General features: G+C 37.3%; 1 protein-coding gene across 2 annotated transcripts in view; it reads left to right on the top strand.

Moving 5' to 3' along the window:
• Positions 1-5,511: 5,511 nt before the first annotated feature.
• The window catches only part of FAAH2 (fatty acid amide hydrolase 2), a 64,574-nt gene continuing 44,955 nt past the window's right edge, over positions 5,512-25,130 (top strand). The window contains exons 1-3 of one of the 2 annotated variants that reach the window (XM_053917667.1): positions 5,512-5,836; positions 13,698-13,780; positions 24,402-24,538. In XM_053917667.1, coding sequence (XP_053773642.1) covers positions 5,645-5,836; positions 13,698-13,780; positions 24,402-24,538 — 412 coding nt within the window. In that variant the 5' untranslated portion in view covers positions 5,512-5,644. The remainder of the gene's footprint in view (positions 5,837-13,697; positions 13,781-24,401; positions 24,539-25,130) is intronic. The other variant, XM_024564365.3, reaches the window with a different exon arrangement.

Raw genomic sequence — 25,130 nt, 5'->3', positions numbered from 1 at the left:
CAAAGGGCCCAGAGACATATGAAAGGATGCTCAGCATCACTAGGGATGCAAATTGAAACTACAATGAGATACTATTTCACACCAATCAGAATGGTCATCATAAACAAATCAACAAACAAGTGCTGGCGAAGTTGTGGAGAAAAGGGAACCCTAGTGCACTGTTGGTGGGAATGCAGACTGGTGCAGCCACTGTGGAAAACAGTATGGAATTTCCTCAGAAAACTAAAAATGGAACTGCATTTTGGCCCAGCAATACCACTGCTGGGATTATACTCTAAGAACCCTGAAACACCAATCCAAAAGAACCTATGCACCCCAATGTTCATAGCAGCACAATTTACAATAGCCAAGTGCTAGAAGCAACCTAAGTGCCCCTTAGTAAATGAGTGGATCAAAAACCAGTGGTACATTTACACAATGGAATAGTATGCAGCAGAAAGAAAGAAGGAACTCCTACCCTTCACGACAGCATGGATGGAACTGGAGAGCATTATGCTAAGTGAAGGAAGCCAGGTGGTGAAAGACAAATACTATATGATCTCACCTATAAGTGGAACCTAATGAACGAAACAAACAAGCAAGCAAAATACAACCAGAGACATTGAAATAAAGAACAAACTGACAGAGAGGAGGAGGAAGAGGGATAATGGGGGAAGCACCATCAAGGAACATGTATAAAGGGCACGTGGACAAAGCCAAAGGGGTTAGGTTCAAGGGTGGGAGGTGGGGATGGATGGGGAGGTCGGGCACAGTGGGGTGAAAATGGAAACAACTGTACTTGAACAATAATAAAAAAATAGAACAAAAATAAATTGGATCTTAAAGAAAAATAATTAAAAAATTAAAAATATATAAAAGTATCTAAAATTAAAACTATATAAAGTATATGTACTTTTAAATTTTTATTGAAATTATTGGAGTGGCATTGATTAATAAATTACATATGTTTCAAGTGTGCAATTCTATATCATCTGTGTATTGTATAAACATATGATATATTGTATTGTATATTCACCACCCCAAGTCAAGTTTCTCCCTTAATCTTGTTCTGCCTCCCCCCACCCCCTTTCCCTCTTGTAATCATCATACTGTTGTCTGTGTCTATGAGGTTTTTTTTTATTGTTATTCAATTACAATTGTCTGCATTTTCTCCCCATCCCTCCACCCCACTCCAGCCAGTCCCACCTCCCTCCCCCACCTCCACCCTCCCCCTTGATTTGGTCCATGTGTCCTTTATAGTAGTTCCTGTAATCCCCTCTCCCCACTTTCCTCTCCCTACTCCCCTCTGGTTATTGTTAGATTGTTCTTAACTTCAATGTCTCTGGTTATATTTTGTTTGCTTTTTTCTTTTGTTGATTATGTTCCAGTTAAAGGTGAGATCATATGGTATTTGTCCCTCACCGCCTGGCTTATTTCACTTAGCATAATGCTCTCCAGTTCCATCCATGCTGTTGCAAAGGGTATAAGCTCTAAGAACCCTGAAACACCAATCCAAAAGAACCTATGCACCCCAATGTTCATAGCAGCACAATTTACAATAGCCAAGTGCTGGAAGCAACCTAAATGCCCATCAGCAAATGAGTGGATCAAAAAACTATGGTACATTTACACAATGGAATTTACGCAGCAGAGAGAAAGAAGGAACTTATGAGGTTTTTTTTTTAAAATTGGCATTCTATTACATACAAATTATCTCAAAATAAAGTTCAATTTTTAAATATATAAAATGCATTTAAATAAATTAAAAATATTCAAAAAACAAATATTATGGGTGGAGTGTGTGTGTGCATTCAAAATCCTATCATTTCTTATTCATTTACCTATTTTGTTACCATTTATCAAGTCACACAAACTGCCTGCTCCAACCTGATGTTTGTGGTCGCTGAAGCATAATGTTTGCTTTTTATATTAGGGTATGTGAAAGGGTAGCTGGAATAATTTTGGTTTTTTATGGCTGTGATTCTGCACAAGTACATTCCTGTGTAAAGTTTCATATGTTTATTGAAATGAGTGTTTATTTTCATATGCATTTATGGTTGTGTTTATGTGGGTGGTAGTGAGTTGAGTATTTTGTGTGTGTGTGTGAGAAGGCACAGGATAATATATTGGAGTGTGCAAAAACTCTAGGACTTAAAAAAATCCTATACTGCCATTTATTTATTTCTTTGTATTCTGTAATGTACATTGCATATTTGTCAATAGGATACAATATTAATATTTGCATGAGCACAGTTCAGTGTTGTCTATACATAACTATGTACATATATATTAAGGAGCATGCTAATTGTCAATATTTTAAATAGCACTTGCAATTTGTAGACCACTATTTTAGGAAATTGCAAGTAGTTTGGTATAGCTGGAGAAAAGAATGTGTGTGAGGAATTGGCAGGAAGTAAAAATTGGAAAGTCAGCATTCACCCTACCCTTAATGGTCTGAACTCCATACTAGTATTTATCTGCAAAGTAGAAAAAACTTCCTGCAAAAAAAAATTTTTTCCCTAAAGGGATAATATAGGTGAATTATAATTGAAAAACTGTTGAGAAAGGATAGTAAGGATAATATTGGTGAGTGTAATCACAACAGAAAACTTCAACACGCTTGTTTACACAAGTATTTAAACTATTTTTATGTTTTAACACAAATTTGAATAATATCAAATGAAAAGGAGCTCACTGGGGTAAATATTATAAACATTATACGAGGTTAATACCCTCACTAAATTAAGAACACTTACAGATCAGGTTTTAAAAAGATAACTCAATAGAAAAATTGGCAGGGACATGAACAGGGAAATAACAATAGAAGAGATGCAATGACTCATGATCATATAAAAAAAGGTGTTCCTCATTATTCTAAATCAAATAAATATAAATCTGATCAACAATTGAAAATCAATTCTTCACCTATAAAATTATAAAAATGATAATACCAACTTTCATGAGGATATAAAAGACAGGCCAAATATACACGGTATAAATAAGAACATAAATTACTTTATCAGAAAAAAAGAAAATGTAAGTATAGTAAATGGTTTTGAAAAGGGACAGATTGAAGGCAGCATAGCACCAATTAAGAAACTATTACATAACTCAGGTGGTAGCAGTATAAATGGAGAGTAGGGAACAGGTTACAGACACACTAAGATATGAGACTTATAGTGGAAATTGAAATTTAAGAAGGAGTCAAGGATGACTCCTGAGCCTCCACCATTGATTGCTAAATGGATTGTGGAATAACAGAAATCCTACCTAACTTTAATAGGGAAATTACATCCCAGCCCCCCCCCCCAAAGTATTTCACATTCCTTTTCCTCTTTGGGACAAAATGTAATTTTTCCCATCTCTTTTTCTTAAAATTGGACTGTGTTTCTTTGTCCAGTACAAACGAATATAGAAAGCTATAATGCATTGGAAAGTCACTGTAGGATCTTTACATACATGTTTAATTTACTCTTTATAACACCATGAGGTAGCTGTTATTATTATTTTACAGATGAGCAAACACACTCAAAGACAGTAAGTGATTTGTACTAGAATGTGTGTGAGAGGTAAGTTTAAGACTTGGATTATAGAATTTGAATCCAGATCTATTGGTCAGTGCTTTCTGAGTGGGCATTCTTTGCACCATAGACTCAGACAACGGTAATTTACAATGTAGATAAAGTATCAAAAGTTAGACAAATGAAAGACTTTCACCTTGGCAAAGACTCTCCCTGGTAAAGAAGGTTCACTCAGCTACAGCTTCTGCTCAAAACTGTCATGGAGCCTAGCTTCTGACAGTCTATTCTGTCAGCTGTGTTTAGTTCCGCTGGGAGCTTCCAACTAGGCTAGAAGTTCTGTGATTGATACCTTTCCGTATCCAGCTGGGTTATACAAATGAAAAAACAGTTCCTGGGATGACCTTTACCTTTCATGTACTCAAGGTCTTAAATGCCAAGCTTGAGGCCTATCTTCAGCATTCATTCTTTCATACATTCATATCTTCAGCCTACAAACTTGTAGTGACTGTGTGACAAGCCCTATGTTGGCTCTGACAATTCAAATAATTAGAGTGACCCTATTCACATCTAGGTAGGGAGTAGAGGGAAAATCCTAACATGGAAATAGAGGGTTATATGTGCTGTGATATTGTTAATCTGTGGAGTGTGGCGTGGTATGAAACCCAGTGTTCAGGGAAGACTTCTTGGAAGAGGTAGTACTTTTCCTGAGCCAGATGGAGAGGGAGTGGGGAAAGCATATGAGAAGATGTGGGGGAGAAAGAAACCATTTAGTTTGGCAGGAGCATAGCACATGAGGAACAGAATGGGCTCGAGATGAGGTACAGACGTTTTCAGACATCGATAATTAGGTATTTGAATACCAGACAAAGTAAATGGGGCTTGAACCTGAAGGAAGTGGGTGATTATTACATAGTCATTGGCAGGGAAGTAACAGGGTCAAATTTGTGTATTAAGAAAAACACTGTAAATGAAGACAAGATAATCACTTGGTTTTTTGTAGAAGTTCATGGAAACATTAGTGAGATCTGAGCTATGGCTGAGTCAGGAAGGAAAGTTATTAACTGGACTGGGTAACTGTACGTGAGAATGAGGGAAAAGGAAGGATCTGAGGTGATTCCAAGATATTTGGCATGGCTGACTGGGTGGACGAAATGCCACTTATGAACCTGCAGGAGCAACAGGTTTGGAAAGATGATGAGTTTTAGACAAGTTAAATTTGAAGGATCTATGAGACATTCACGTGGAGATGTCAGGCATTCAGTTCAAGTATCTGGAGTTTAAGAGAGGGATGTGGGCTAGATATTTTTTATTCATCAGTACTATCTGTGATTTTTGTCCTGGATGGTGTGGCTCAGTGGATTACTAGCCCGCCTGTGAACCAAAGAGTCGCTGCCTCAATTCCCAGTCAGGGCACATGCCTGGATTGCAGGCCAGGTCCCCAGTAGGGGGCGCGTGAGAGGTAACCACACATTGAGGTTTCTCTCCCTCTTTCTCCCCTCTTCCCCGCTCTCTAAAAATAAATAAAATCTTGAGAAAAAATTTTAAAAAGCACTATCTGTGATTTTATAAGGATTAAATAATACGGATATAGACAATATGTATATGCTTGTTATCTAGTTGTTGAACATACTGAATATTTACATACTGAATATTATATACTTACAGTTTTTTCACAGGTAAAAACAAAGTAAATGATAACTACCACTTATACTATTTGCCATGAATTGTGCTGTTTAATTATTTAGTGTTTAGCACAAATCTTTCATGTAAGACTGATTATTCCCATTTTTCATTTTAGTTGAGTACAGGAAACAGTGTAAATAGGCCAAGGCCAGCTAGCGCCAGAAGTAGCGACTCAGAAGCCAGTGTTCTTTCTTATCTCGCACTTTCTGGGTTGGGTTGCAACAGCACTAACAATGGGTTGCATTACACACAAGCAGCTGCTGGGAAGGCTTTACTCCGCCCCCATCTCTGGCCCAGAACCTAGCAGGTAATGACTAACGAGCTCCTGTGGAATTGTGGGTAGATATCGGACTTGTAAATGAAAGGATTCTTAAACAGCTCCTTGCTTAGTCTTTTGTCCTCATTTTGCCCAGGGTGCACGCAACTCTCAAGCACTAGGACCGTGCGGAATCCAGGCCGCTATGGCTCGTCCGCTGGCGGCCAGAATCAAGTTGCTGCTTCTGCAGACGATGGGCTTTCTCATTGGCCTAATAGGTAAAGCAGCTCGAGCCTTTGGTGGCCCCAAGTTTGGCTCAATGACCACACCGCCTGTGGTTGAACCATTACTACTGCTTTCGGGGGTGCAGCTGGCCAAGCTGATCCGATTGAGGAAGGTGAGAGTACACAGCGGGCTGATTCAAAAGGTGGTGGAGAAATGGGTATTTTAGTGTAACTAAACTCCAGGAAGTTTTGTGGTGGTATTTGTTGTGCTGACGAGTTTGGATTTGTTAGAAATCAATTTCTTTCCCACCCTCTACTAGGGCAACAGAGGACAGACATTCATTGGAGGTAAAAGGAGACTTCTGGGAGTTGTAGTATGTTTATACTCAGAGCATTTGCTGTAGGTATCAGCTGGACTATTTTGGCACCGTTCATATTCCTTATTATCCATTTGTCCTGTTTGTAATAATTGTGTGGGGATAAATCAGGTGTGGCTTACAAACTGATTCTGAGGGAAATTCATTACTTCTCGAGCTCCCCGCCCCCCCCCCGCCCCCCCCCCGCCCCCCCCCAGCCCTATCTGCTGCTTCTCGTTCAAGTGATTTTTATATTAAAAAAAAATAAGTTCCTGCCATAGGTATACCTGCCCTAGGATAATAATAGTTGTTGCTAATCTATATTTAGTGCATAGTACATGTCAAATGCTGTGCAGGGTACTTAAACATACTATGTCTTACTGATGCAATTCTGTGGGTAATTATTTTTTTATTTTTGTGTGTGTGTTTTATTATTTTTTTTAATCTTAATTTTAAGATTTTATTGTTATTCAATTACCGTTGTGTGCCTTTTCTCCCCATCCCTCCACCCCACCCCAGCCAAATCCCCCTCCCTCCCCCACCTCCACCCTCCCCCTTGATTTGGTCCATGTGTCCTTTATAGTAGTTCCTGTAATCCCCTGTCCTCACTGTCCCCTCCCCACTCCCCCCTGTCCATTGTTAGATTGTTCTTAACTTCAATGTCTCTGGTTATATTTTGTTTCTTTTTTTTTCCTATTTATTATGTTCCAGTTAAAGGTGAGATCATATGGTATTTGTCCCTCACCCTCTGGCGTATTTCACTTAGCATAATGCTCTCCAGTTCCATCCATGCTGTTGCAAAGGGTATAAGCTCCTTCTTTCTCTCTGCTGCGTAGAATTCCATCGTGTAAATATACCATAGTTTTTGGATTCGCTCATTTGCTGATGGGCACTTAGGTTGCTTCCAGTACTTGGCTATTGTAAATTTAATATCCCCATTTTACACATGAGGAACCCGACTTAAAGTGATTTGCACAAATACACAGAAATTAGTGGAAATTATTAATCCAAAGATTTAAACAATTCCAACAATTGTTCTCTCTAGAGTTGTGCAAGCAGGGCCATTTATTTCTCTGTCATATGAATAGTTAGTTCCCTAGAGGTCTTGGGTTATAGTTTAGTATTCTTTCTTTATTTCACTCTTGTCTTTATCCTTCTGTTGTCTCATTTGTTTTTCCGTATTGTTTTATTACTATGATCTAGAATACCCTTTTCACACTCCTGATAACCTTTCAGTGACATTTCCTGCCTTTTGCCTGTATCTTGTCTCAAACTTTTGTCCCCCATGCATGTTTTTACTAACAATTGGGGAGTGAGATGTAGTGGAAAGACAATAGGTTTCAAATTTTGGTCTGCCTCTTCATAGCTCTGTGACCCTGGGCAAGGGCTGCCACGATAATTGCAGATAATGCATGTCAAGCACCTGGCACATAAGTACACAGTGTGTCATAGTGATTAAAAGGATGGACTCTGGAGCTAGACTGCCTGGACTGAGAAATCCTGGATCTCCTATTTAACTATGCAGTCTTCGAAACATCCCATAACCCCTTCTGTGCCTCTGATACGCTGCAATAAAAATAGACATGATAATAAAATCTACCTTAAAGAGATGTTGTGAGAGGTAAGTTCATGTGTGTAAAACTCTTAAAAACACCACCTGCCATAATAGTCCAATGTGTCTTACCATTATTACTATCGTCAGGTTTTTAGAAATGATAGCCATTATTAACATGTTATACTTACCCATGAAAAGAGATCATTTACATATACTTTATATAAGTGTCCTGAAGGTAAGAAGTGGGTAGGATACAATCTTATTTGTCCTAGTTCTCCCTCAGTTCCCCAAAGCTTCTACCTCCATAAATGTAGACATTAACAACTTCTTCCCATTCTTTCTTTGATACTTCCTTCCTTTCTCTAGAGCAAGTGGTTCTCAACTGGGGGCACTTTTGTCCTCCAGGGGACATGTAACAATGTCTGTTTACATTTTTGGTTGTCACAACGGGGTGAAGGTGCTTTTGCATTGAGTGGGTAGATACCATGGATGCTGCTAAACATAATACAATGTATAAGATAGTCCACTACATGACAATTAATTGGCTCAAAATGTAAATAATACCAAGAATGAGAAACACTGACCTGGACTATTTAATGTTTGAGAAAGCTGGCTTCCTTTCAATCTTATGGCTGGGGACTAGGAGGAAGCCATTAAAAAATTAATGATGGTTTGACGTAATTTTTATTTGAGACTGGGTCACTTTCAGTTGCATTTTTGGTCAAGTCTAGAGTTCCAGATGAAATAACAATAGCTATCATTTATTCAGTGCCTACTGTGTACTAGGAATTTTGTATATTTTATCTCTACTTCTCATATTAAACAGCAAGAAACTACTCTAAGATCTAGATGGAAGTGTAAATATGAGGGAGTTGACATTATTACCTACTTAAAAAGTATTTACTCCTACAGACTGTATATACTCACTCAGATGTTACCCACAGGGATTCAAATGTTACCTTTTGGTGCCTGAATACATGAAAGGGTAAATTCTTACAGTGATGAAGGAAAGTTCTAAAGTCCTGGTATCTTCAGTTTGCCTTGAGACCTACTTCAGAAAATTCAAGTATTTTCCTCTCTTCTTACTTCCCCTGACTTTGCTGTCAGGATGGCCATTGTTTCCTTTAGTCTTTGTGCTGATACTGCAGGCTTAAAGAAGCCAAAGAACTTATATGCACGACCCGTGAACAGAAACTAAGGTGGGGGGGAATGCTGGTAGGAGGGGGGTGCAGGTTGGAGGGGGGTAAAGGGGAGAAAAAATGGGACAACTGTAATAGCACAGTCAATAAAATGTACTAAAAAAAGACCATTAAGTTACTAGCTGTTTTCCTAATGTTTCTGAAGGCCAAAGGTTTGCCTTTTATTTCTCTCCTAAGGATCAGGACTTGGGTTCATGATTTAACCTCTATGAGCTTCAAATTCCTTACTTGTAAAATGGTCATAAAATAGTACTTAACTTCATAAAGTTGTCTGGATACTTTAATGGAGTAATGGCTATGAAATACTTAACACATATTGAATAAAAATTAACTAACATTGTAGGCATTAGTCTTATCTTTCAGTAGGAAACAGGGAAATACAATCGTGGGTGCTAGTCTTTATTGGGAGATTTTCTGGTTTTGTTTTGTTTTCCCTGCCACTTTATTTTGGTTTCCTCAAACCTATTCTCATGATCTACATCCACACTGCTAAGGTAAATATTTTGCTTAGATGTTTAAAAATTATATTTTAATAGCAACCTTTTGAGATATGCATAATTATCACCATCTTACAGATGAGGAAAGCAAAGTTTAGGTCTCTCTAGTAACTTGTCCAATGCTATACAGCTAGAAAGTGATAGAGCCAGGTCAATTTGAATCTGTTTTGTGTTAACTTCATGAAAGAGTTACACTTCCCGATAACCCGCTCTCTGAACCATCAGTTTCCTTTGAGTCAATGTCAACTCTATATGTATTTCGGCCTTGGATGCCTAAGTAGTCTCTGTTTCATTATTCAGAATTCAAGATATCACGATTTCATCTGAACTTCCACAGCCTCAGTTGGCCTCCAAGGTTGGACTTTAAAAAAAGACATCAACTTATCATTGTCCCCACCATCCATTAATGGACCATGGTTTTTGTACACTTGGAAGTCTGATTTTGTTGGTGATCCCCAAAGTGATGAGGTTATAGATATAAGTCCCACTCTCAAGTGACCTAGTGACATGCAAATGAGGTTATCCTCGTATGTTGTTTTTAGTGGCAAATGCTTGTAAATATAAATCAGGGTCTGATTGAATTTGATATAGTATACATACACACTGTAAAATTATAGAACACATAAAACAGAATAAAGTGGCTTTTAATGTACAAGATACGGAATGAGTTCCAAGATACAATGTTGAATTTAAAAACACAAAGTGTGGAACCATTAATATAATATGCTATCATTTGCATGAAAAATATCTTTTCTCTCTCTCTCTCTCTGGAAAAATGCACAAAAACTGGGGAGGGGAACTATGGGGGAATGTTAGGAGACAGGTGGGAAGGGACTTCATTGTATACTCTTTTTTACCTTTAGATTTTTGAACCATATGTGCTCATATGATCTATTTATATTAATATAATCCATACTTAATAAAGAAATAAGATTTTTTTCACTTTTTACTTAAGTATCAGACATAAGAAAGAATGAAATACTGCCATTTGTGATAACATGGAAGGATCTTGAGAATATCACGTTAAGTCAGACAGAATAGGACAAGAGCCTTGTGATTTCACTCATATGTGGGATATAAAACAGAAAGCAAAAACCAAAAAAACTCATAGACACAGGCAAAAGGAGGGTGGTTACCAGAGGGGAAGGGAGATAAGGGGAGGATGAAGAGGGAAAATGGGGTCAAATATATGGTGACAGCAGGAGACTAGTTCCTACCCTTCACGACAGCATGGATGGACCTGGAGAAAATTATGCGAAGTGAAGTAAGCCAGGTGGTGAAAGAAAAATACCACATCATCTGACTTACAATGTAGAATCTAATGAACATAGTAAACTAATGAACAAAATAGTAACAGAAACTTAGATACATGAAACAGACTGACAGCTGCTGGGGGGGGAGGGGACAGGATGAAAGATGGTGAACGGATTAACCAAAGAACATTTATGTACAACTCATGAACACAGACAACAATATGCTCATTGACCGAGGGAGAGGAGAGGGTAGGCCTGGATGGAGGGGGGGGAAGGGAGAAAAAACAGGAACAATTATAATAGCATAAACAATACAATTAATCAAATAAATTAATTAATTAAAAAATAAAAAGGAGAGTACACTTTTGGTGGTGAGCAAACAAGGCAATATACAGATGATGTATTATAGAATTGTACACTTGAAACTTTCTTGCCCTAGGAAACATATAAGCAAAAATTTTGCTTTGAGAGATGTCTGAGATTTTATTGCCTAGATTTTCGTCTAGGATTTTTATGGTTTCGTGCCTTACGTTTAAGTCTTTTATCCATTTTGAGTTTATTACTGTGTATGGTATAAGTTCATGGTCTAGTTCCATTTTTTGCATGTACCTGTTCAATTTTTCAAACATTATTTATTGAAGAGACTGTCTTTACTCCATTGTATGCTCTTACAGCTTTGTCAAATATTAATTGACCATAAAGGCAAAAAAATGGAACGGCCTTTTGACCCAGCATTCCCACTTCTGGGAATATAGCCCAAGAATCCCGAAACACCAATTTGAAAGAATATATGCACCCCTATGTTCGTAGCAATGTTATTTATAATACCCAAGATCTGGAAGGAGCCCAAGTGCTATTAGTAGATGAGTGAATAAAAAGGCAATGGTAAATTTATGCAATGGAATACTACACGGCTATAAAAAGGAGGGAATCTTACCTTTTGCAACAGCATGGATAGACCTGGAGATTATTATGCTAAGTGAAATAAGCCAGCCAGAGAAAGACAAATACTATATGATCTCACTTATATGGAATATAATGAACAAAAATAAACTGACAAACAAAATAGAAACAAAGGCATAGACACATGGAACAGCCTGACAGCTGTCAGAGGGGAGGTGGGAGTGGGGAGTAGATGAAAAAGGTGAAGGGATCAGCCATATAACCTATATACATAACGCATAGACATAGACAACAGTGTGGCGATGGTCACACGGAAGGAAGGGCTGGAGGTGAGCAAAGGGGGAAAAATGGGGACATCTGTATTAGTGTCAACAATAAAAGAAATGTTCCCATTTTTGTGAATGTCTGCATAATTTTTCATTTTAATTTTGTTTACTTCTTAAACTCATTGATTACATGGAAGACTGTTTTTTGAAATAGTTAAGCCTTCTTAAAATTATCTTTTTCTTACTTTGGTTTTCTAGTATTCCTGGATTATGATGATTGACCTAATTGATATAAACCGTTACTGCCTTTTGTGATTTAAGATATTCTTTGTGACTAAATACACTGTCATATTCTGTTCATCATTCATGAACAAAAAGACCATTTCTTCTTGATGGAATAAAAGTTTTCTGTATGTACTTGAACATATTGGCTGTATTATTAATTTCCTGGATATAACCATCTTTTTGACTACTTAATTTGTCAATTTCTGAAAGAGCTGTATTATATGTTACTATACATATATTTCTGGTCATATTCTCTTTACAGTCTTAGGAATTTATGCTCTATATATTTGCCTGCTTTTTTAATACAGAAAAGTATGACTGTTATATCATCTTAATGGAGTGTATCATTTTATATTTCAGTCTTGAAATTTGCTTTATCTGATATTAATGGTACTACCTGTGCTTTCTTGTTGTTTATATTTACCTAATATATCTTTGCTCATTCTTTTATTTTTAATCTTTCATTGTCTCTTTGTACCGGGTGAATTTCTTGTAAATAATGTATAGCTGAACTGAACTTTGTTTGCTTTAAGATTTTATTTACTTATTTTTAGAGAGAGGATAAGGGAGGGAGAAAGAGAGGAAGAGAAACATTAATGTGAGAGAGAAACATTGATTGGTTGCCTCTTGTACACACACCGACCAGGTTCTGAACCCGCAACCCAGGCATGTTACCTGACCGGGAATCAAACTGGGTAGTTTTCACTTTGCAGAACAACTCCCAGCCCACTGAGCCACGCTGGTTACTCAGGGCTGAGCTTTATTTTTAAACCAAATTTGATGTCTCTGTCCTCTGATAGAGGAACTCAATCTTCACTTACTATGATATAATTTGTTTAATTCTTTCCATTTGATATAATGTTTACAGTTTATTATGCTTACTTTCTCTTTTCCGTTTCCTTTTTCTGGCTTGATCTTAGTTTCTTTTCATTTTCTTTTTTTCTCTCTTTATTTGGAAGTTCTACTTTGCTTTTTCATTTCCTAATGCTTATTGTCCCATGTATAAGAATTATCATTAAAACTATGATCGTATATGATAAGTAAACACTAACCCGCCCCCCAGGTGTTTTACTTGGGTTAGCCCTCCTCACATTCCTAACCTAAGACCCTTGGCCTATGGTTGCCAGATTTAGCAAAAAAAGAATGCAGCATACCCAGGTTAACTTTAATTTCAGATAAAAAATAAAATGATTTTTAGTAAAATTATCCCCATGCAATATTTAGGACCTACTTATACTAAAAATTATTTGCTATTCATTTGAAATTAAAATTTAACTTGGTGTCCTTTGTTTTTTTAATCTGGAAACTGTGCCTTAATTTACTTCTCAACTCCTGGATTTTTCAAAGATGATGTATGATGTTAAGTTTCAGGGTATTACTATAACATGGTATCCATCATCACACTAGTTCTTTTTTAGAAAAATATTTACTAGTTGAGTATATATACATAATATCTCAGGACTCTAATTTCTATTTACTTAGAGGGGAGTTTATGTCTTTTATCCATATTCATTGTTCAGAGCCTACTGATACTGGTATATTTCTGATGTTTTTTAGCTTCAAAGTAGACATTTTTGGCCTCCTCACAGTGGACTACACTAGATAATTCACTGAAGATGTCCTAAATAAAAGTGATTAATGCACACAGGATGCTTTTGTTCAATACTTGTTGAATGGATAAATTGTTCTTTAAATAAACGTGTTAAATTATATTTCGCAGGTGAAATGCATAGATGTTATTCAGGCTTATATCAACAGAATCGTGGATGTCAACCCACTGATAAATGGAATTGTCAAGTACAGGTGAGCATTTTTACTCTGTCATGATTTTTGTTCTGTTTCTGTGGCCATGCCATCTTGCTGTATATCTTGGACTCTTCTTCTTTGTTCTTCTTTTGGTTTCACACTGGGACCTGTCCTAGTTTATAATTCAGCACTTCCTGCCCTCTGTTGAGCTTTTATGTTTCTGTGTCTGCATCCTCCCACCCACCATTCACTTTAAGATCTTTGATGGCAAAGAATACATTTCATTGGTTTTTACATATTGAACATCCAGAACAAGGCCTGAACCTTAGTAGGCATCATTGAACGCTTATTGAAATAGTGGGTTTTGGGTAGCAACTCTAACAAGACAACCCTCCATTACTACACACTTTCCAATGTTGATTTAGTAGGGTAGGTGTTATTTTAAAAAGCTATTGCAGCTCTGACTGGTGTGGATCAGTTGGTTGGGTTTTGTCCCGCAAAGTGAAAGGTTGCTGGTTCAATCCCTAGTCAGGGCATGTGCCCAGCAGATGGATGTTTCTCTCCCTCTCTTTCTCCCTCCCTTCCCTCTCTCGAATAAGTAAGTAAGTAAATATTAAAAAAAATAAAAATACATTATATATGTGATTTCTATGTCTCAGTTACCAAGTAAGCTCTTCCAGATAGCTGTGAGGTATTAAAGGGGCAAAACTTGGATTTGTTTTTCTGTGGTATTATACATAGCACAGTTCTTATCATACTATGATATAGAGTGGCATTTCTTCAAATCTCAATCATTCATATGGCATACTTAAGATTCTTTTCTTGTTTGCACAGCAACTCTGTTGTTAATTAATATACTTATTATGATTGAATCACTTATTTTAACTTAAGTTGATTATTTTTAAATGAAAGTTTATATCACTGCAAAAATTAAAAAATATTATCACTTCACATAAACAGTTACTGTATATGTAAATAAAATTAAAAATAACCAGTATTATGAAATTATAAACATTTAAAATATTTTTATGAAATACAAACACTAACTACATAAAATAGATTGTGCTTTATAGTTACTTATACATATTTTCTTATTTAATCATTTCAAAAGAAGGACACAAGGACAAAATCAAGGGGGAGGGTAGAGGTGGGGGAGGGAGGTGGGATTGGCTAGGGTGGGGTGGAGGGATGGGGAGAAAATGCAGACAATTGTAACTGAATAAAAATTAAAAAAAATAAAATTAAAAAAAAGATACTATATTTCCTATGTTACAGATGTGAAAATTGTGACACACATAGTTTGTGACAGAGCCGTGATCCAAATATATAGACATCTAGTGCTAAGCTCACAGAACAGAAGTACAGAGAGTCTTTACGTTGCAGGAGTTCTCTCTTGTTCCTTTCCTCTTTCTATGGACTAGCTCTACACTGGTCCCATCCTCCAACACTTAGCAGCTCCTCGTCCTGGAGATATTTCCCCAGATTCCACCCTGGGTTTTTATTTGCAATGTAGTGTGTGGTTAATTTATTGACAGAGTATACCTTTAAACATTTGAGAGAGAAAAGGAAATACAAGAAAAATGTATTACTTTTATTTTTCTATTGTATTTTAAAGAGTATGAGTCTTAACACGGAAGGTCTTATGTTGTAGAACTTGTTTCCCTTTGTGAAGATACTATAATAAAGATCTGAGAGAGAATAAATTGCTGTCCTTTTTGAAAATGATGGGTAGGCATGCAACTAGGAAACTGAAGAGGCTCCTGATTGGTAGCTGGGGGAAGTGGGGCAGGGTAGTAGCTGTCAAGGGATTGAAGATTTGGCGAGAGAAGACATGGATGCCTCTAGGGTGGATATTCAGAAATAATTTTATGAAGTTTGTGCTATTTTTAACATCAGTGTTTTTTCTCTTGCCTCCCTTAAAGTGCACCAAAAGGGCTTTATTGTGCCCAAATTATGTTTATATTGTGTTTATAATTACAATATTGACATAAAAATGAAAAATATATGTAAAGCACAGAGCGCAGACCCTTACATCAATCACTCAGTGTCAGCTATTATTATTGTTATGGTTGTTGTTACAACAGGAACGCAATAAATAGAACTAGCCTCATGATTATGCACAGTTCTACTGTATTGCTATCCCCCTGTTTGCTTGACACTAAAATGACTCTCAGGCAGTTCAGTGATTAAAGTCATACAGCTATGAAATAAATATAGTTTGTTCTCTAAATCTGCTGGTTCCTAGCTTTCTCTTCTGTTCTTGATTGACTAATCAGAAAATGTTTACCACTTTATCAGCTTCTTCCCAAACTTGTTTTTCTGCCCAGTCACACAAGCAAGACACTTGGGTGTAACCCTGGGTTCTACCGTCTCCACTCCTTTCCAAAGACTATCTCCCAACTTCAATGTTGAAGAAATACCTGCTGCAATTCTTATTGTTTTTTTTCTGATACAGAGGCTTATGGCCTATTTCCTAAATTTTGTGTTGCTGATTCTCTGTGAGCTCTCCGATTTGGGAAATTTGGCTTTGATTTAGTCTGCTAAAACCCTAATCCTTTGATTTCCTTGATAGATTTTGTTGACTGTCAGGACAACTTGATATTAGTAATTGTTGATAGTTAGGGATTTACTATTTCCATCTTGTTAATTTTTTATAACTGTTTTGCATTTCCTTTGTTTCTTCTCCTCTTGCCATGTTTATTATATGATAATATTCTTTAGCGGTATGTTTGCTTTCCTTTCCATTTATCTTTTGTTTATGTACTATATGGGTTTTTGCTTCATGGTTACCATGAGGCTTATATAAAACATCTTGTAGTTGTAACAGCCTATTTTAAGTTGATAATATTTTTGATCACATACAAAACTTACCCTCTCCTTACTTCTTCCACATTTTGTGTTTTTTTTAAGATTTTATTTATTTATTTTTAGAGACAGAGGATGGGAGGGAGATAGAGAAGGAGACAAACATCAATGTGTGGTTGCCTCTCACACTCCCCCTACAGGCGACCTGGCTCACAACCCAGGCATGTGCTCTGACTGGGAATCGAACCAATGACCCTTTGGTTCTCAGGCTGGCACTCAATCCACTGAGCCACACCAACCAGGGGTACATTTTATGTTTTTCATGTCTCAATTTATATCCTTTTATAATATATATGCAATAGAAATTATTTTAGCTATAGTTATTTTTAACACATTTGCCTTTTAAACTTTATACTAGAGTTAAGTGATTTACACACCAACATTATATTACTAGAGTATTCTGAATTGACTATATATGTATCTTTACAAGTGAGTTATATACTTTCATATTTTTTCATGCTACTAAACACCATCCTTTTTTTTGAGCTTCAAGAACTCTCTTTAGCTTTTTTAAATATTGAAGTTGCTTTTAATTTTTATCAAATTTATGAGGGGACATTGGTTAATAAAATTATATACATCTCAAGTATACAATTCTATGATACATCATCTGTATATTCCATTGTGTGCCTACCACCCACAGTCATATCCTTCCATCACCACACACTCACCTCCTTTTACCCTTCCCTATCCCCCCACCTCCTTTCCCTATGGTAACTACCATATCATATTGTTGTCTGTGTCTGAGTTTTTGTTTGTTTTTCTTGCTTGTTCATTTGTTGCTTTCAGTTTTATATCCCATATATGAGTGAAATCATATGGTTGTTGACTTTTTACGTCTGATTTATTTCACTTAGCATGATATTTTCAAGGTCCATCCATGTGGTCACGAATGGCAGTATTTCATTTTTTCTTATGGCTGACTTTAGCCTTTTTTGTAAGGTAAGTCTAATGGTTATGAACTCCTTCAGTTTTCCTTTGTCTAGGAAAGTCTTTATATTTCCTTCATTTCTGATGAACAGCTTTTACAGGTAAAGTATTCTTGCTTGGTAGGGTTTTTGTTTGTTTGTTTGTTTGTTTTAGGACTTTGTATTTATTGTACTACTCTCCTTGTGCCACTGCATGTTTCTTCTGAAAATGTACTGATAGCCTTATGGGAATTCCCTTGTATGACATGTTTTTTTTTCCTCTAGCTGTTTTCAAATTTTTTTATTGTCTTTGATTTTCTATCATTTTACTATAATATGTCTCTGAAGTTGTCTTTGCATTCAATCTGTAAAGAAATCTATGAGTTTCATGTATGGTGATGCCCATATACGTACTCAGATTTGGGAATTTTTCATCTATTACTTTTTAAGGTATTTTTCTGCCTTTTTCTGTCTCTTATGCCTTCTGGGAATTCTATAATGTGAATATAATTTTGTTTGATGAATTTCTTTTTTAAGATTTTATGTATTTACTTTTAGAGAGAGGGGAAGGGAGGGAGAAAAAGAGGGAGAGAAATGTCAATGTGTGGTTGACTCTCACATAGCCCCCACTGGGTCCTGGCCTGCAACCCAGGCATGTGCCCTGTCTGGGAATCAAACCAGTAACCCTTTTGTTCACAGTCTGCACTCAATCCATTGAGCTACACCAGCCAGGGCTATTTGATGGATTTATTAATAAACATAAGTTTTCTTCACTTTTTTCCATTATTTTTCTTCATTGACTATGTAATTTCAAATGACCCATCTTCAGCTTTACAGATTTTTTCTTGATTGATTGAGCCTGGTATTGATATATTCTATTTCATTTCATTTAATGTATTTTCAGCTTCATAATTTCTGTTGGTTCTTTCTTTATGATTTTTATTTCTTTGTTAAACTTCTCATTTTGTTCATATATTGTTTTCCTGATTTTGTTTAGTTGATCTGTATTTTCTTGTTGCTCACTGATCTTCTTAAAACAATTGTTTATTTTTTAGGAAATTCATAGATCTTCATTTCTATGTGGTCTGTTGCTGGAAAATTATTAGGCTCATTTGTGGTGTCGTGCTTTAAAAAATATTTGCCTTGTAACCCTGTTATGTGCACATCTGATGCTGTGGTTATCTCTCTTAGACTTTATGGACCACTTTTGATGTGTCAATACCTTCATTTGTGGGTAGACTTGAAGGAGCCAGCAGAGTGGAGTATGGGAATTCTGGCTCCAGGGTGAGCCCAGTGGTGTAGTCTCATTGCAGCTAGCTCTGTTAGCTGAGGTGAATGTAAGGATCCTCAGTGGCCAAAGCTGCAGGTGTCTGTACTGACTACCTCCTGATTTCTTTATCTCTCATGATGTCCAGTTGAAGGGATTCTTCTTAATACTGGTTCTGGATCTCAGGCTATTTAACTTGGTTGGTGGCACTGATTTCTGTTGCAGGGGCACCTATGGAAAAGCCAAAGAGCCAGTGTCTATAGCGTGTGTTCTTACAGGGTGATAGCAACTCGGGGGTCTGGGGCACTGGCTAGCTTCCAGCGGTGGTGACCCTGGTGCCTGATGTATGAGCACACATGGAGCCACAGTAGAGTTAGATTCTCAATCATGGATGCTTGTGGAGGGCAACGTTTCAGGAACCTGTGTCATTGGCATTCTGCAGCAGCAGTAACTCTGGTGCCTGTCATGTGGACACATGTAGAGATGCCATGGAGTCTGGATCTGGATTGTCAGCACATGTGGACAGAGAGTGCCTCTGAGGTCCAGGTCACTGTCTAGCCTACAGCAGTGGGGGCTCCAATGCCTGAGAAATAGTACCTCATGTATCAGAATTTGAAGGTGGATTTGGAAGGTGGGCATGTACAGAGTGCTTGTAGAGCTGAGGTCTGGATCATAGGTCTGCGTGCATTGGCTATGGAGCTGATGTCTGAAGTGCGGGTATGAGGTTTGTGTGTGGCTGGGCAGTTGGCAGCCCTGATTCCAAGGTGATACAATAGAATCTCTTTTTGGAGTGGATACAGTAGTGTGTCCCTTTCTGGAGGGTTCATGTTAGTGATGGCTATTGGTTATCTCAGTGGCAAAGACCCCTGGTGTTCATGCAGAGCAGTCTGTTTGGGGTCTGTGCCAATGCACACTATGTGATTGTTTGCTTTGAAAGCTTCAGGAAGTTTGTGGGTGTTGTGGGGGCTGTTGAGATCCTCAGCAGAAAAGGCTGCTGAAGTCTTCCATAGAGCAGCCTTTGTGGAAGACTTCAGGGGACCACCATGAAGTCTTCATTGGGTCCCCAATGGCATCCCCAAAGGACACTGGGAACCACCATGGCATCTCCTGCATGGCTGATACAGATACCTTCTGTCCTTTTTTGTTCCTAGTTCTCATTAAACATCTCCACTAAGCTTTTCTCTCCAGTAACCCTTTCTGCATTGTTATTTTTTCTTAATTAGTTTCTTGATTCCTCACAAGGTATTTTGTTTCAGATAAGTCTAATTGTTGTTTTTCTGTGGGAGGAAGAAGGCTGGTATATCTTACTCTGCCACGTTGCTGATGTAACTCCTCTAGAATTGCTCTAATCTCTTATTTTATTATTTACCTCATGTATATCAAAATACATTTTATTTATTTATTCTTAATTTTTTTTGTTGTTCAATTACAGTTGCCCCATTTTTACCCCATTACTCTCCCCTACCCTACCCACCACCACCTCCCACATTCATTCCTCTCCCCCGCCGTTGTCTTTGTCTATGGGTCCTTTATACATGTTCCTTGACTTGATCCTTCCCTTTCCTCGCCCTGTTGTACCCCTCCCCACCCCCCTCTGGTTACTGTCAGTTTGTTCTTTATATCCATGTCTCTGGTTCTATTTTGATCACATGTTTGTTTTGTTGATTACGTTCCACTTATAGGTGAGATCACATGGTATTTGTCCCTCACCACCTGGCTTATTTCACTTAGCATAATGCCCTCCAGGTCCATCCATGCTGTCATGAGGGGTAGGAGCTCCTTTCTTTCTGATGCATAGTATTCCATTGTGTAAATGTACCATAGTATTTTTATCCATTCATTTACTGATGGGCACTTAGGCTGCTTCCAGCACTTTGCTATTGTAAATAATGCTGCTATGAAAATTGGGGTGCATACTTCTTTTGAATTGGTGATTCAGGATTCTTAGGGTATAGTCCCAGCAATGGGATTGCAGGAGCGAAAGGCAGTTCTATCTTTAGTTTTTTGAGGGAATTCCATACTGTTTTCCACAGTGGCTGCACCAGTCTGCATTCCCACCAACAGTGTACTAGGGTTCCCTTTTCTCCACAACCTTGCTAGCACTTGTTGTTTGTTGATTTGTTTATGATGGCCATTCTGACAAGTGGTATCTCATTGTAATTTTAATTTGCATCTCTCTGATGGCTAGTGATGCTGAGCATCCTTTCATATGTCTCTGGGCCCTCTGTATGTCCTCCTTGGAGAAGTGTCTGTTCAACTCCTTTGCCCATTTTTTAATTGGATTGTTTGTCTTCTTAGAGTGGAGTCATGTGAGTTCTTTATGTAATTTGGAGATCAAACTCTTGTCTGAGGTATCATTGGTGAATATGTTTTCCCACAGGGTTGGTTCCTTTTTCATTTTGCTGATGTTTTCTTTAGCAGTGCAAAAGCATTTTAGTTTGATGTAGTTCCATTTGTTTCTTCTTTCCTTTATATCCCTTCCTCTAAGGGACATGTCAGTGAAAATATTGCTGCGTGGAATATCTGAAATTTTCCAGCCTATGTTCTCCTACAGGACTTTTTAAAAAAGATTTTATTTATTTTTTAGAGAGAGGGGAAGGAGAGGAGAAAGAGAGGGAGAGAAACATCAATGTGTGGTTGCCTCTTGCGAGACCCCCATCAGGGACCTGGCCCGCAGTCCAGGCATGTGCCCTGACTGGGAATCAAACCTGCAATCTTTTTGTTTGCAGGCCTACACTCGATCCACTGAGCTATACCAGTCAGGGCTTTTAAAAAAATATTTTATTTATCTATTTTTGGAGAAAGGGATGGAGAAGGAGACGGAAACATCAATGTGTGGTTGCCTCTCACACACCCCTAATTGGGGACCTGGCCCACCACCCAGGTATGTACCCTGACTGGGAATCAAACAAGCAACCCTTTGTTTCTCGGGCTGGTGCTCAGTCCACTGAGCCACACCAGCCAGAGCCTATTAGTTTCATTAATTATATGAGGAAACTGAAATATAGAAAGGTTAAATAACACTCCTAAGAATACATAGTAAATAGTAGGGCTGCTATACAAATTTATGTATTCTTGCTGTAGACCAGTACTTTGCAATAAAAATAAAATGAGTTACACATATAATTTTTAATATTCTATTAGTCAAATTTTGAAAAATAAAAAGAATCAAGTTCAATTAATTTTAATAATACATGTTCTTTAACTATGTCAAAAATATAATTTTGACATTGCACTAGTCAATTTGCAAATGATAGAAACAAATGGCTTATGGCTACTGTATTGGACAGCTGAGGTCTAGAGTCTGTTCTTAGGCTGGCTGCAGAACCAACTAAACCTTGATATAAAATCATAGTTTTGTCATTTATTAGGTGTGTAATCCTGTGCACAATTCTTAATATCCCAGATCCCAACTTTCCTCATGTGTGAATTGTGTATAATAATTGTACCTACCTCATATGATTGTTAAGATTGAGCAATTGTGCAATGTTTAGAGCAGTGCCTATCACATATCAATCATCATTACCATCCATCATCATCATCATTTGGTATTGTAGCACTCTAGAACTCATGTTTCTTCCTTTTCTGGTATATTGTCTAATACACCTGGCAGTGATAAATTCTTCTTTCTGTACAGACCCCAACTGTATTTGCATCCATTTTCTCACTACATCTTTGCAACCACCCTGCTAGGTAGATGTCCCAAATTTATAGTTGAGGCAACTGAAATCCAGCAAGGTAAAAGAACTGGTATAGATCACAGAAGTAGGAAAGGATAGCTCCAGAAGTATTGTTTGTTCTAAAAGCATAGACTTTAGGTCTGGCTGGTGTGGCTCAGTGCATTTGAGCACAGGCCTATGAACCAAAGGGTCGCCAGTTCGATTCCCAGTCAGGGGACATGCCTGGGTTGCAGGCCAGGTCCCCAGTAGGGGGCACATGAGAGGCAACCAAACATTGATGTTTCTCTCCCTCTCTTTTTCCCTCCCTTCCTCTCTGTATAAAATAAATAAATAAATAAATAAATGAATATCTTTTTAAAGAACTTAAAAGTATAAAGGCATAGACTTTAGCATATATTTTTGTTTGAATACTTTGAATATTTGTTGAAGCAATTAATAAACATCATTACTACCTCAAGTGAGGCCAAATATTCTTTATTAAAGTTAAATTTTTATATCACATGACAGTTTATTTAGAGTATTTAAAATTCTTATTTTGAAGAATTACTGTTTGAGATACTGAGAAATTCTATTGGGATCATATAATTTAGTGACCGTATTACCACATACACTTAAACTGTGTTATTTTAGGCATATTAATTTAATTGTATGTTTATGGAATTCCTATAATATATGCTTCTTGTAACCTCTTTTAAATTAAAGAATTTACATCATAAGGATTTCCCAAAACAATAAAAACTTTTAGAATACATCATTATTATTGACTGTACAGTTTTTCATAATAGATGTCTATAATAATTTATTTGGTGATGGATTAGTTTCACATTTTTTCCAATACAAATAATGACTCACTGACCATCTTTCTGTTTGTATTTTGTTAGTATGTTAGATCATTGTACTTTAGATGAATTTCTAAAAGCAGAATTACAGGCTCAAAGGGTTATCTTTTTAAGTATCTTGACAAGTATATTTATTTTATCATGTCAATCTTTGTTCTTTTAATAATTTGGGTACATGGCTACTTTACATGCTTTATCAACTGGTGGTTGGTGACACTAATTAAATGCCAACAGGAATCCCCAGTTTGGGGTACAGTGAACAAGAAAATGTTATTCAGTGCTAACAGCACAGTTGTGATACAGTTTGGCTGTGAGAACATCACAGCTGTAGAATAGCTTGATAGTATTACAGTATAATCATGCAGCAGGAAAGCATGGTTATGAGGCAGCCCTGGGGCTAGGTGGCCCTGGCACTAGGCACCTCTCTGCCTACATAGATGTGCTCTGCTCTAGTCTACTCTGGTGCGCTCTGGTCCAGTCCAGTCCAGTCCAGTCTGGTTTGCTCCACTCTGCTCTTCTGCATTGGGCTACTGTGTTCTACTCTGGTGAGACATAGTCAGTGTTTTATCTTTGGTGTTTCAACTGTAGCAAATGAAACACAGTCTTCAGTCTTGAGTGGAAAGAAAAAGTGTGCTTCAAGAGCCAGTAGACAGGTAACTTATATAGTCATAAGTCTCCACCCTTGGACTTTGATTAGTCCATCCTCATACAGATGAGGACCAAATCCTCATGGTTTGATTGATCCAAAAGGCACTATCCTGACTGGTCAGAATAGAGCCTCTCTGATTAGTTGGCAAAGATGCTGATGGGGATATTAGATGCTTAGCTTTGATTGTACAGGGAAAGCCTCTGTCCTCTTGGATGAAATAGAATTCAGAAACGTCTCTATAAGGGCTGGCTCAAATGGAAGAACTCAGTGCCCTAAGGCAGTTCAGTGCAAAGGCAGGTAGTTCAATGCAGGTTTCTCCATCAATTTACGTGAGAGCCCCCTGTCTAGATATGTCTGCTAGGCTCTGTTTTTAAAATCTGAGCCCAGTTAGCCACCTGTAGTAGTTCTTCTTAGAAGGTATCTTTCTTATTAGGGTCCACAGCTTTCTGAAGCTGTTTCATTTTTTCTAGGTTTGAGGAAGCTAAGGAGGAGGCTCATGCTGTAGATAAAAAACTTGCAGAGAAGCAAGAAGATGATGCCACCCTGGAAAATAAATGGCCTTTCCTTGGGGTTCCTTTGACAGTCAAAGAAGCTTTCCAACTAGAAGGTACTGTTCTTTGTATTTTCTTTCTTTAGATAACATGGGTTGAACTTAAAAATTGCCTATATTTTCTGAAGTTAAAAACTGTAAAAATATATTACCAAGTGGAACAACAATATTAAGGTTCTTCTTCATTTTTGAATTGATAGGAAATATTCTACAAGTTTCATTGGGAAGAGAGACAATAATGGCCACCATCTCTTAGAACTGTATGGCATATGAGGGGCTATGCTCAGTGCCCATTAATCCTCAAAGCAGCCTATATGAATAGTATTATTATCTCATTTTTCAATTAAAAATTTGAAATTCATGACCCTAAAGTAGCTTGACTAAAGCTAATCTGAGACTCTGATAAAAGGCTGTGCTTTTTCTATAATGCAATTCTTTTAACTTCTGGCAGCCCTTAAAAGTAAATGAAAACCCCAGATGTTTGACAATTGAACAACATTCTTTTAAAATCATTCATGGGTAAAACAAAATTCAAAATGGAGCTTTTGAATTGAAAAAATAAATGAAAGGAACAATATACTAAAAACTTACGGGATATAGTTAAAGAAGTGATTAGAAGGAAATTTATAGTTTTGGGTGAGTATATTTG

This window comes from Desmodus rotundus, chromosome X (genome assembly GCF_022682495.2).
Source record: "Desmodus rotundus isolate HL8 chromosome X, HLdesRot8A.1, whole genome shotgun sequence".
NCBI classification, from domain to species: domain Eukaryota; kingdom Metazoa; phylum Chordata; class Mammalia; order Chiroptera; family Phyllostomidae; genus Desmodus; species Desmodus rotundus.
This window is presented reverse-complemented; position numbering and strand designations above follow the sequence as displayed.